The sequence below is a fragment of the Dermacentor albipictus genome, chromosome 9, assembly GCF_038994185.2.
Source record: "Dermacentor albipictus isolate Rhodes 1998 colony chromosome 9, USDA_Dalb.pri_finalv2, whole genome shotgun sequence".
Taxonomy (NCBI): domain Eukaryota; kingdom Metazoa; phylum Arthropoda; class Arachnida; order Ixodida; family Ixodidae; genus Dermacentor; species Dermacentor albipictus.
The window spans coordinates 11166275-11178630 of NC_091829.1; the positions used below are offsets into that span (position 1 = coordinate 11166275).

General features: G+C 43.4%; 1 protein-coding gene across 3 annotated transcripts in view; it reads left to right on the forward strand.

Moving 5' to 3' along the window:
* The window catches only part of LOC135911143 (uncharacterized), a 147873-nt gene that overhangs the window by 128192 nt on the left and 7325 nt on the right, over nucleotides 1-12356 (forward strand). For 2 of the 3 annotated variants that reach the window (XM_065443308.2, XM_065443309.1), the window contains exons 8-13: nucleotides 3775-3855; nucleotides 7423-7509; nucleotides 8931-9096; nucleotides 10344-10450; nucleotides 10540-10627; nucleotides 11432-11947. In XM_065443308.2, coding sequence (XP_065299380.1) covers nucleotides 3775-3855; nucleotides 7423-7509; nucleotides 8931-9096; nucleotides 10344-10450; nucleotides 10540-10627; nucleotides 11432-11947 — 1045 coding nt within the window. The remainder of the gene's footprint in view (nucleotides 1-3774; nucleotides 3856-7422; nucleotides 7510-8930; nucleotides 9097-10343; nucleotides 10451-10539; nucleotides 10628-11431; nucleotides 11948-12356) is intronic. The other variant, XM_065443310.1, reaches the window with a different exon arrangement.

Here is a 12356-nt window from a genome sequence, read left to right on the forward strand (position 1 = left end):
CATATGATGCATTTTACAGTTGCTAAATCGCATAGAAAAAGAAAAGGCATGAGGCATGTATGATTGAAAACAGCAGCTTCCTCGCCATTCTCGCTCGCCCGTGGCTAGTGAGAACGCTGGTGCACACTTGGTTTCCTATTCCAGTACCAGCGAAACTCCTTCCAAGTTGTTGCACGCTGCATTCACAGCTTTCGCCACCAGCCCTATTGTGATAAGCATCCTCGTTTATCTCTCTCACAGCACGTGAGGCATAGTGACTTTGGAAGCCTACTGCACGCTTTTAATATATGTTATAACCCAGGATGCGCTGCCGGTTCCTTGATACAGGTGGTGCAAAGTGAGTGTCATGTTTTGCTCTGAGGGCATTGTAGACATTGTATTCTGGTGCCGCCCACCAGCTTAATATTGTTGTGGTTTTCCGTCACCGACAGAATAGGAAAATGACAGTGTGCATCCTGGTTTGCTCGGGCCTCACCAGCTCAACATGCGGAGTGGGCAATTCAGAAATTTCAGCCAAAATACCTCGCTTGAGGAAGCTGCTGACCCAGGCCGGGAGCATTCTTGCTGATTTATTCGATGGTAAAGGCTTCCGTTATCTCTCGTACCACTTTATCACAGTCCTTATAAATAAGACGTTTCCCTGTAACCCTATGAGGGTGAAATATAATATAAATTCATGTATTGCAGTTTTCAGTAGTAAAAAATTACTGAACACTCTTAAACACAGCAGAAATTTATTGCACATTATAGTCTCTCAGTAACACTTTTCTTGCACAACAGTATAAACACAAATATGCTATATAGTAAGAGATAGAGAAGAAAAAGTAACAGCCCGCGCGGCACATGCCGCACAGTTGCAGCGGAAACTGTAGGAGCGGGTTCATAGGAGCTCCATTTTTGGCAGCATGCACTAGAGGGTCTGAAGCTAAACATTTCGACAGAATTGCCTGTCTGGTTGGGAAATTGATTAGAACTTGAGACTGACTCCAACCAAATAACTGAATTTTATTAGCCCGACGTTTCGGAGCCCATTCGGCTCCTTCTTCAGGGGGTTGTTCTTCGGGGGGTGGCGGTGTGCCGCTTTTAAAGCATCTTTTTTGAAGAAAGGAGGGGGGGGGAACGGGAGGTGGGGAGACACTTCACAGACGGAAAGGTGGGGGGGAACAAAAGGAAAGGGGGGGTGTGTTGTTGAGCGCTTCCATGGTGCTGGGATGACCGGTGCTGGGAGGAGTGCTCGCGAGGGTGCCCTTGATGGGGGGCGGGGGGGGGGGGGAGGTTACAGGGTCGCGCCGACGTTCTGTGTTGGTGAAACAAGCGGGAGTCTATCTGGCTGTGCGTCCTTGAAGTGTCTCCCCACCTCCCGTTCCCCCCCCCCCCTCCTTTCTTCAAAAAAGATGCTTTAAAAGCGGCACACCGCCACCCCCCGAAGAACAACCCCCTGAAGAAGGAGCCGAATGGGCTCCGAAACGTCGGGCTAATAAAATTCAGTTATTTGGTTGGAGTCAGTCTCAAGTTCTAACTAGAGGGTCTTCATGGCAAAGTCTGTGCATCATTTTCACGAGAATGAACTGAACTGTCTGCCCAGTGTCAACGGCGAGCTGTGGCTTGTGCTGCTGCCTGCGCAATGGTCTGCTGAACCCAGTGTTGCCGGGTTTCATCTGTGCGGGTAGCTCTACAATTAGCTTCTTCAGCAGCGGTTTGTACCTTGCGAGTAGGTGCCATAAAGTGTACCGAAGACTAAACACAGGTGCTGAGACTACACGATGCACATGTAACATCCCTTGACACATGGCACAATGTGAAGCAGCTGCTACATGTTGTGACACTTCGTGGAATACAACAGAACTGCAATGCAAAGTGTGCACATATTGCCGCTTCGCAGTGCGAATCTCACGCCATGTGACTCCTGTATATGGCATGTTTCCACAGCAGCTAGCAAGTACTGGCCTGGCGTAGTGTCAGAGTAGCTGATTCCTGCGCAGAGTGTCCAGGTATTTTAAGTCAAAAGCCTTAAGTGGCTCATACCCTTGATGACCTTGAAAAAAATGTGTTGTCTGGTCCAATGGTACTATCATCATCAGCAATGGCTCATCCCTCTCATAATGCAGATGCTACAAGTGCTCAGCAAAGTGAAGCATGCAGTGCATACATTCATTAGAGTCATGCACACAACGTACAGAAACACTGCGTCTAGTCTAGTGGTACAGAAAAAAAAACGCATGGCTTTCTCAATGGCTCATATGCCCATGAGGCTGAGGCTACAAGCACTCAGCAAAGTGAACAGTGCATACATTTACTGAAATCACCCATACAACACGGAACAGCATACATTTCAATCCCCTGTTGAGAGGATGCAACGTAAAGTCGAAAAACGTTGGCCAGAGTTTGACCAAGCTATACGAGTGCACGAAGCAGCAACGTGATGATGTGAGATGCGCATTACCAAGTGGGCAGCAGGATTTTGCCTTCACATGTTACAGGAGTGTAACATGCTGCCAAACTATTTTTTTTTTCCCACTTCCTGGTGATAGCTACGACGGACACTGGCGGCGATAGTGGCGGACAACATCGCCAATTGAAGCAGCTATTGGAATGAGCCCATAACAGCTTATGCTGTAAAATATCTGGCAAAATTTGTGGCTGTTAATTTGTTTTCCCAGAAACACATTTCGTCAGAAGGAAAGTGTCAGAAGTGAGTTGGAACAAACGCTTGAGCAGTCGCTGCGAGAAGAGGCACCGTGCACGGCCATACCAAAATCATGACTGCATGCACCCCAGGGTATGAGAATATACATATAGGTACCCCAATTGATGGCACACACACAAAAAAAGAAAGATAGAAAAAACAAAAACAAACAATGATTAGTAGGTGTATCTCTGAACTTTGACAGCGCCAGGCCACAAGCATTGCAATAGTGGCGCCTTTAAGACATGTTAGCATCTCCTCCATGCACACCTTGGAGGTCGCGTACGTCTTGTATGCAACCACGTGATCAAGTGCTCGGAGGTAAACAAATCAAATTGTGTGCACCAGTCAGTGAAAAAACAACTTCAAATGACTGACCTTCGTAGAGATGGCAGCACCTCTCAAGAGAGAGTGTTGTTGGATACACTTGAGGTATCAAACATAAAACCGGTGCCTTGCATGTATGTCAAAAACTCTCAAAGGATTAAATTGCGGGTTGCAGACACACTGTTTTCATTTGAATAGCATATGACCTACATGCATGCCTTTTAGCATTGCAGTGTTCTCCCATGCTCTATCATTAAGGCATCTGCTCATCTGTCCGATGTAATGTTTGTGGCATGAAAACTGAATATTGTAGATGACTTCTTGCTGGCATTCCATGTACATTGTCTTGTGCCCTTTTGTGCATCTTCATTACATCTTGTCTTGGTTAATTATACAAAGAAGGACAAAGACTATCTTGACAAATGTAAATAGTACATGTAGGGTATTTGTGTGCTTTCAGCCATCAGTCCTCGTGTGTATTCTTTGAATGTAAATAAAAATACAGTTGTTAGTGCAGCATTGTGTTGTCTTCCCCCCATCCTGTGCATAAAATTCAGTGTGTCCTGATCTCCCAGAAAGTATGAGTCAACTAGCTCAGCTGAGAGCCATTGTGCAGTATTTTAGGAGATTTCTTATTTGATGTGTGCTGCAAAATTGTTTATTGTGTTTGAGGTGCGTTTCAAAAGATTAAAAAAAGAACATGTACCATACGATGAGTATGATGATTGTGACGTTATCATGGCTTACATATTTCACTCTAGGTTCGTCACCTTGTGCGGGGACCACCTTTGCTTTCACTTCAAGCATCAGATTGAGGATGGTGGCTTCAACTTTATTGGAGTGTGAGTAGAAACACTATAGAAACTTGTACGTTGTTACGACAGCTTTACCCCATTTTTACAAATGCATGTTAAAGGGCTTCTAAACCACCCTGAGCTCAAGAATTAGTTACATAATGGCCGATCTATACTAGTCTACTATGAACATGTGACTACAATAATTCTTCACCCTGAGCTCAAAAATGAGTTGCAAAGTGACTGATGTATACTAGTCTACTATGAATATATGGCCACTATGATTATTTTGAAATGGTTCAGTAATAGCTAAGTTACAGGCATTTGATGAATTAGTATGTGGCCACTGCTGTTTCTTGCTCTCCTTTGCTACCCTCTCCACTTGCGCTCTCTCCCCCTTCCCGCATATGCTCTCCAACTTTACGCAGTGCAGCGAAAGTTGCAGATTGTGTCCGCATGCCAGAAGCAAATCTCTTCCATTCTCCGCTCCTAACTGCTCTCCGCGTGAAGCTGACTGAATGGAAGCTTAATAAAAAGTTCAGTAACACACAATGGGTGAGCCCCCTCCATTCTCGGAATAAACGGTCGGTTTTTATCATATTGGCACTTTCTTTCCTCGACGGCTGACCACTTGACAGCTTTTACCCCTGGTGGTGTCATCTGGAGCACTCTGTTGACATCACAATGTGTGAAGCAGGCACTGGAAAGGCCAGGGGAGGAGCACAGGATAATCTTTGAATTTGTGGTGTTTCTGTGGCACATAGCGCTACCACATTTGCCTGACGTGATGGTCACAGCATTCTCTATGTAATGCGCACTTTTGTTTGAAATGTTTAAAAAAGAAGTACGAAGTTGTTACAGGCCCTTTACAGGGCCCCTCACTAGGTCTGGCCATTTTGAGCTGACAATTGCAAAGCATACAAAGTGTACTAACGGTCGTGTTTGTAAAGAATTATATCGCTTCGCGCCGTAAGAAGTTCTGAAATTTTAATCCGAGCACCGTTTTCCTCTCCCTCACGGCGACCGCAGTCCAAGCCGGACGGTGACGTACTTGTGTCCCTGCGTCCTACGTATTCATGTCTCCAGTGTGATGTTGCTTGTGGTGACACGTGACTTCAAGAATCATTCAAAGTAACATCAAAGCAACATCTGTTATTTGTGTGATCTGTTGCTTGAATTGACGAATTGAAGCTCGGAGAAATAATAAAACACACAAATAGAATGTCTGTGTGTTTTTTGTTTTACTGCGCACCAAAGCAAGAGAGATGTACTTTGACTTTGCCTGCTTTTTCCCCCGGTTGTGCAGTCACGTGCGCAGGTACCGAAACTGTGCCATTTTCTACCGTGTTTCAGTGTGTTACCATACTGTGCGGTCCACTTGTTCTGCCTTAGTGTTCGTGACGACTAGTCATGTGTCCTTGTGCACAGCGCGCAAAATGGTGTGCTGCGCGAAACCAGACAATCAAAATAGAACAGTTTGCGCGCAACACCGTCAATGGACATGCGCAGCACCGGAAAGAAAAAGCAAAGAGGAAAAAAAATGAAAACGGGGCCTGTGACATGCGCATCACGCGATCCTCGAGGTCCGGTATGAGAGAACACAGGGAAGGAAGTTCGCTTGCGGAGGCTAAACGGGGCGAGTGGAGAGAGTGTCTTGCTTGGCAGAGGAGGTCGCTCGGCTATTAATGAGCTGATTTTTTAAATTTTTGCAGCAGAACGCTACCTAGAGAACATGTAACAGCTTCCAGGGTATTACCAAAATTTGCTATGGGGCCTGTTGAGGGGCCCTTTAAAGGGTTTCTCACTAGGCCATATAGCATATTTTTGTGATAGGCTGGAAGATGTTGCGTGTCCTCAAGGAGTGTTCTACCGTAAGAATTTTCCGAATTAGTTTGTTAATAACAGAGATAGAAATATGTGAACTGCTGCGAAGCCATGATTTCAAGAGGCGAGCGTCAAAGCCGACATAGACACTCTCTCAACTTGCCCCATCTAGCCTCCACAAGTGAAATTCCTCCCCTGCTTTCTCCCATACCGGAGCTGGAGGACTGCATGACAAATATATTGTGGACCCCGCCTTCTTTCTTATTTTCTCTCTCTCGCACGTTTTTGCCGAGTGGCGTACTTCCGGTGACGGTCTCATGCACAAGCTGTTGCATTTGTCTCATTTCACGAAGCAGACGATTTTGTACGCTCTGCACAAGAACACCTGATTAGCGGTATAAGTCAGTGCCACAATCATGAGCGCGGACGCAGACGTGAGAGGATGAGAGCATGATCATGGCACTGGAACCGAGTAGAAAATGACATAGTTTATTTCTCTGCGCATATTACTGCATGACATAGGTACAAGCAGACGAAACTGAAGTACATCTCTATTGCTGTGGTATGAAGTTAAACAAAAAAACACAGATATTTGGTTTGTGTGTTTTATTATTTCTCTAAACTTTAATTAATCTATCGAAGCAACAAATTAAACAAATAACTGATGTTGCCTTGAATAATTCTTGAAGTCACGTGTCGCTATGAGTGGCATGATAGTACTGCCAGCACGTAAGCGCACTTGCGCAATTGAAGTCAACTTTCCGGCTGGGAGTACTGCAGCTGCAAGAAGGAGGGCAATCAGCATTTGGTTTGAAATTCAAGCCGTTTCTGCAGTCTGCAGTGCGTAGGGCTGTAATACTAAGCAGACACAATCGTTAGCGCACATGGTAGCTCAAAATGGCGAGATCTAGTGAGGGGCGCTTTAAGAACCCGTAAGTGGTCAGAATAAAGTTGGAGCGCGCCACGACAGTGTTTCTCGTAGTCCAATGTGAAGCATTGTGACCCTAAAGCCTGATAATCAACACTCATATTTGTTTTGTGCTGTTATTTTTGTTGAACTTCCCTTTTTGCCTTACCAATTAGTAAAATCTTGATCATTCTTAACATTTGAACATTCTTCATTCGGACATTGTGTCTAAAGGTGTTCATCACCTTTAGTTATTTAGACCTCGTTCCTAAGCAGCAAAATGTTTGCCTGGCCACATAGTCAATGTAGTTCTTGTCTCCTCTCCTTACATTGCCAGAGAACAGGCCCTAATTCACGCTTACATGCAGTATACTAGCATATTTCGCAGGTGTTTCACATGTCTCTTGCATTTCAGGGAAAAGTGCAAAATGTTGGTAATAATTTCATGCAAATTGATTCTATAGTTTGTACATTCATTTGGTATTTTAATCTGACCTGTAAGTGAGTCTAGGTTTCCTGTGAAGAGGGTCTCCATGATTTCAGTGTAACATTACCTCTATTGTCAGCCTGCAGTCACCTATGTGCTTAGAAATGACAGCAGTGGTTGAAGCACAGGAGAAAGTAATGCTTTGCAAGGCTTGTAAGCTTTTGCAGAGCATTGTGGAAACATGGAATTTTTCTAGTTCACTGATTCTATTTTATGCGTTCGGCATAAAGGCTGTCACTTCAAAAATTGTTCTAAGCTGTGTGTCGCTAAATATTCTTCGTGTGTTTATCACCTGTGCTGTATGTATGAAGAAGTTTTTGAGCTTCAATTGAATTAGGTGGCAGACAAATACGTAAGCGAGGAAGATGACCTTTTTTTTTTCTTTCTTGGTGTGTAGATGGATAAGTGGCGTGGCATCAGTTGAGCATCCCTTTATTTGGCTTGTTTGTGCCCAGTTTGCCACAAGCCAGAGACTAGCTTCAAGGTGAGTGGCTTTGATGCGACGCTGGCTTAAAGTTGCAAGAATCAAGCTGTTTTACTATAGTAGGCATGAAAGTATGGAGCAGCTAGTTACGGTGTTATTGTGTGTGAGGACCAGTTGAGTAGCCACAAACAACTACGGTTGCAGAAGAATTAAGTTGGCCAGGTTATGTAATATGTAGACCACATGACCAGCTGTCTATTAGAATGAAAGTGTAATGGTATGATTGCCGAGGGAAAAGAAACATAGTCAATGGCAGCATAGGTTTAGGTGGTGGGATGAAATCAGGAGACCTGCAAGCATTGGCTGCAGTCTTCTGATGCAAGACATGAGTGACTGGCGATCATTAGGAAACACCTTGATACTGCAGTAGACGTAAATGGGCTGATGGTAATGAACAACTACTTTTACTTTTACCTTGTGTTCACTTTTACCTTTTGGCTGAGACTGATGTTTGCTGATCACAAGCACTCATAATGTGCAACTTGTAAAGCTCTTGTATCAAATTATCTTTGTTTAGCGCAAAACAAAGTAATTATGGATTCACACCAACTAGCCTGTCAACTAAACTATCAGCTGCAAAGCCAGGTTCTGCATCAATTGAAAATTGCAACACTTGCAAAATATTAATGGCTGCAAAACATAAAAATGTTACAGTGTTAATTTTACAAGCATAAACAATTTCAAGGAGGAAACTCTTGTATGCTACTTTTATGGACGAATAACTTCCTCGTGCCCCTGCAGTGTGGTTCTTAGTGGCCATGGGATGGACAAAACTGAAAATTACTGTGTGCTTATCTTAAAGAGACATTAAGGAACATCAAGTTAAGCTGCATTAGTCGATTTTGCTTCTGCTGTGATAAAGCAGTCATTCTTGCCATGAATGGAGTCTTGGCAAACCAATAAAGACAAAAAGAAAAGGTGGGTGACAAGGCCACCATGAAGTTTCCGCACGACATTTCAGTGAAGTCATTGATTTTTACAGCGTGTACTTGTGCCAAGTGTGTAGTTGTTTATCAGAAAGCAAGGGCTACATTTCATTCGAAAGGAACCAAACATTTAACCTAACAAGCTTTTAAGACATCTTGTGTTCCCAGGTTGCCTAAGAATTAAAAATAATTTGAAATCAATAAAACAATGATGAACTGGCGCTGAATCTCTGTGTGAAAAATTGATAATTGGAAGTTTGTCCCTCATTTTCTTCATTAATAATCAACTTTTCTCTGCTAAATGAATAGAAATAATTTGGAAGAAACAATTTACCAGTCTCAACTAAGTCTAGTAAATTACTTAAGGTCCCTTTAGGAAATCACGTTGTTCAACACAAGTTCCAGCCGTCTTCTCATTGTACTTGCTTTCTTTTCATATTTGTTCCCACTGATTCTATGTCTCCTTAAGATAGCTCGTGGTGGCACTGTGCACAGGCCCAAGGACATATTTGTAGTGTGCATCCTGTCAAGGCAAGCAGCAGCAGCAGTAGACCCTGGGAAAGTACCTGAGGATGTGCTGTTCTACAATTGCCTTTGCCAGAGTCATGCAAACCTTCGCTTCCAGCTATGGCAGGGAGCGGCCACCACCTCTGTTGCCAGGGTATGTGCACACATGTATATTCAGGATGTCAATCAGCACATTCAAGCTCTGGATAGTACTGCAATCATGTCCCATCAGCTGTGAGTTACGGGGCAGCTTTCTTCGGTGTGCGTACTCTTGGAGTGCATTCCCATTGGAGCTTTCATTGTGCAGTGAACTATTCATATTGCTGTCCACCAGTTCTCACAAGACTGAATGCACAGAGGCTCGCTAGGTCACTTCTCACAGGTTTGATCCGAGTTCATAGTTAATGCAATAGTATTTGATATATGTATATTTAAAACACTTTTGCAGATTCCACGCACAGTTGGAATTGGAAAGCCAAACTTTAATGAGCCAGCAAGGCGAAAATCCTGCGTTCTTATTGCCTTGCAACAAGTAAAGTTTTTTTTTTTTTTTTCAGTTCCGAAAATCTGTCTCATACTGATTGGTGGGATTTGGCTGTTTCCAGTTACGCAATATAGACTTTCCAGTCACCTACAGTATCAGCTACCTGAAAAATTACGTCATGTAACCAGTAGAAAACCTACCAGTGTGAACGGGGCTTCATTGCCTTTTTTTATTTTAACTGTTTAATTTTGGATTGAGGTTTGTCTGGGTCTGGTTCAGTTACTGGGCGTGGTTGCGCTTTCGTCTTTATCTCTAAACCACGTTTGCTGTTTGTCTTGTAGGTTTTGTAAACTGTCTTACTTCTGTGTGAAACCAAACAAGACAAAAATTTGCAGGAAAGTGGAGATGAAGTGATTAACAGTAGACAAACAAAAAATGTCTCAAACTGTCGACACTTCGACAAGGGGACAAGCGCAAAGACAAGTCTTGATAAAAACAAGCCATTGGCTTCAAGAATTGACTCCAGAGAAATCTTTGTTCGACCACTGTTGATCAATTCTGTATGATGTACTACCTAATGTTAGCCAAGCCGCTCAACGAAAAAAAAGAAAATGGATAACTGGGTGCAATATATGAGTTTTAGACCTAAGTTGTTCGGTCATGAGACCTCTCACCCTAGGTCTTTCTTTTTTTTGAACAGCTTGACTAACTTTAGCTAGGACACACGGTACAGTCATGTTCCTCCACAAAGAAAGCCTCTACAATGAAATGACCTGTATGACGAAGGAATAATTCTGTCCTGGTTCTATTGTGAGCTGTGTGGTGCATGACCTTTACAATGAAGTGACCTGCATCAGCTGAACTCTGTCACTCTTATGCATTCTCAGTTTTATTTCACATTTCTTTTTCTTTTGTAGGTGCCATCGGCTTCAAATAAAACAATTAACATAACCCTTGAAAAAATACTTTCTGGAGGTGCAGCTGAGACCTTTCACTCTGCCCTGAAGGAACTTGTGAAAACCCGGTTGGCCACTTTTCTGTTCTCTCTCTCTCTTTTAACTGATAGCCACTCTGTGCCAAAATTTAATCGTGTCCTTTTGATTTTTGCTGCAGCACGCCACTGGTGGCCACCCCGGAGCAGAGCAGCACTTCCGTCACTCAGGACTCGTGGGTTCCCACACCGCAGCCTACAAGAAACCAGGTGAAGGATGGGACAAAAATGCTCTTTAATGCACAGCCCTTGGCCAGTGCTACAACATCTCAGACAAACACAGAACCATGAAAAATGTTCATGGTTTAGATAATTACAGATTTCTGTACAATATATGCATACCATATTTATTATAATCTAATGTTTTCATAGTGAAACTTGTAGCAGTACATTTTTTTAAAAATAAAACATCTTGCGGTGAAAAATTGTGCAACTAATACAATGACAAAGGAAGGCACGAAGGCAAGTACTGCATAAAGAACATGGAATACATAGGGTTCATGAATTAAACAGCACATGCACAAAACAGGCCTACATTATTTGGGGTAACCAAAAATGTGCCTCAAGAAAGCTTTCTCACTATTATAAAGCCTAATTACCGGGTTACTGACATACGCTTTCTCGTGTCTTGATATTAAAATGTTTTCCTATATCAGTTGTGCCTCAGGACAATGCTCAGCATTGTTACATTGCTCAGCGATATTAGTTTCCTTTGTTTTAATTTTCCACAGTTCTTACGTTTGCCCTATTGTTTATGCAACATCCAAGCTTTTGTTTTCAAGCATCTTAGTGTGATGTATTGAGCTGTGATTCTACGTGATAAATGAAGAAAATACAAGCAACAGTGCTCAAAGCCCACTGCTTTAGGATAATGTTTAATTGCCATAATGTTTTATGTTTATGCATGCAGGCTGAACCATTCTTTATGATCTGTGAAGTATTTTGCTTCTTAATGGATGTCCTTGATGAAATGGCACATTTCTTTTTTTTTTTTCTTCTCTGTTTGCTTTCCAGAACTTCAATGTGGCTCCAACAGTGCCCGACGTGTCTGACTTATCAGTGGGCTTATCGGTGCACTCGAGATCAGGAAACATGTCGTATGGAACACATGCTGTGACTTGCGATCCAAGGACAGGTGTCTTGAACGTTGGTTCGCTAGGAGGGTGCTTTGCTCAGTCATCCGATGCTGCACAGAACAGTCGGAATCCTGTAACACCAGCTCAAGGTGGACCAACAACTCCTTTACAAAGCCATCGTGTTCACGATTACAATGTTGCTGTCGCAGATGCCCATTTCCGACTGACCCAGCAACAACATTGTGCACCTCCAGCTTCTGCGACTGAGCAACACCTGGGAGCAGAATCAGTGCCTGTTGGTGTCTACGAGCTGATCAGGCGCCAGGACGAGCAGTTGCTGGACCTCAGACTGCAGATACAACGCCTCCTATCTCCTGCACAAGAACAAAATCAATCAGGGCCACCGGCCTTGTCTCTCCAACCACTGGCTGGTGGGACTGGTAAAACAAATGTGGTAAGACCATGCTATTCCATTACAAGAGGACCACATAAGAGACATGCATAGTCCTATGTTTGGCTGGTTGGAGGCTGTTACAACCCCCAGAAAAAAGTGAAAGATGTAGCGCAATGCGCGGTTACAGATTTTAGCCTTGCAGGGCCACAGCCACCATTCTCCATGCACCATCCTACACACATACAAGAATACATGGTATTACAATACAAGACAACATGGTATTAGCAGAAATCCAGGCTCCCCGACCTCAAGATACTGTGGAACCTATCCCATGAACAAACACACTTTGTGAGAGTGCCTTGCCACATCCCCTTTCAAAAAGACGACACTTTGAAAGTTGTGGCAGTTTGGAGGAGTGGATAAATTCCACGTAATTTTTGAAAAAGTGTGATGGCCACTTCTGGTGCAG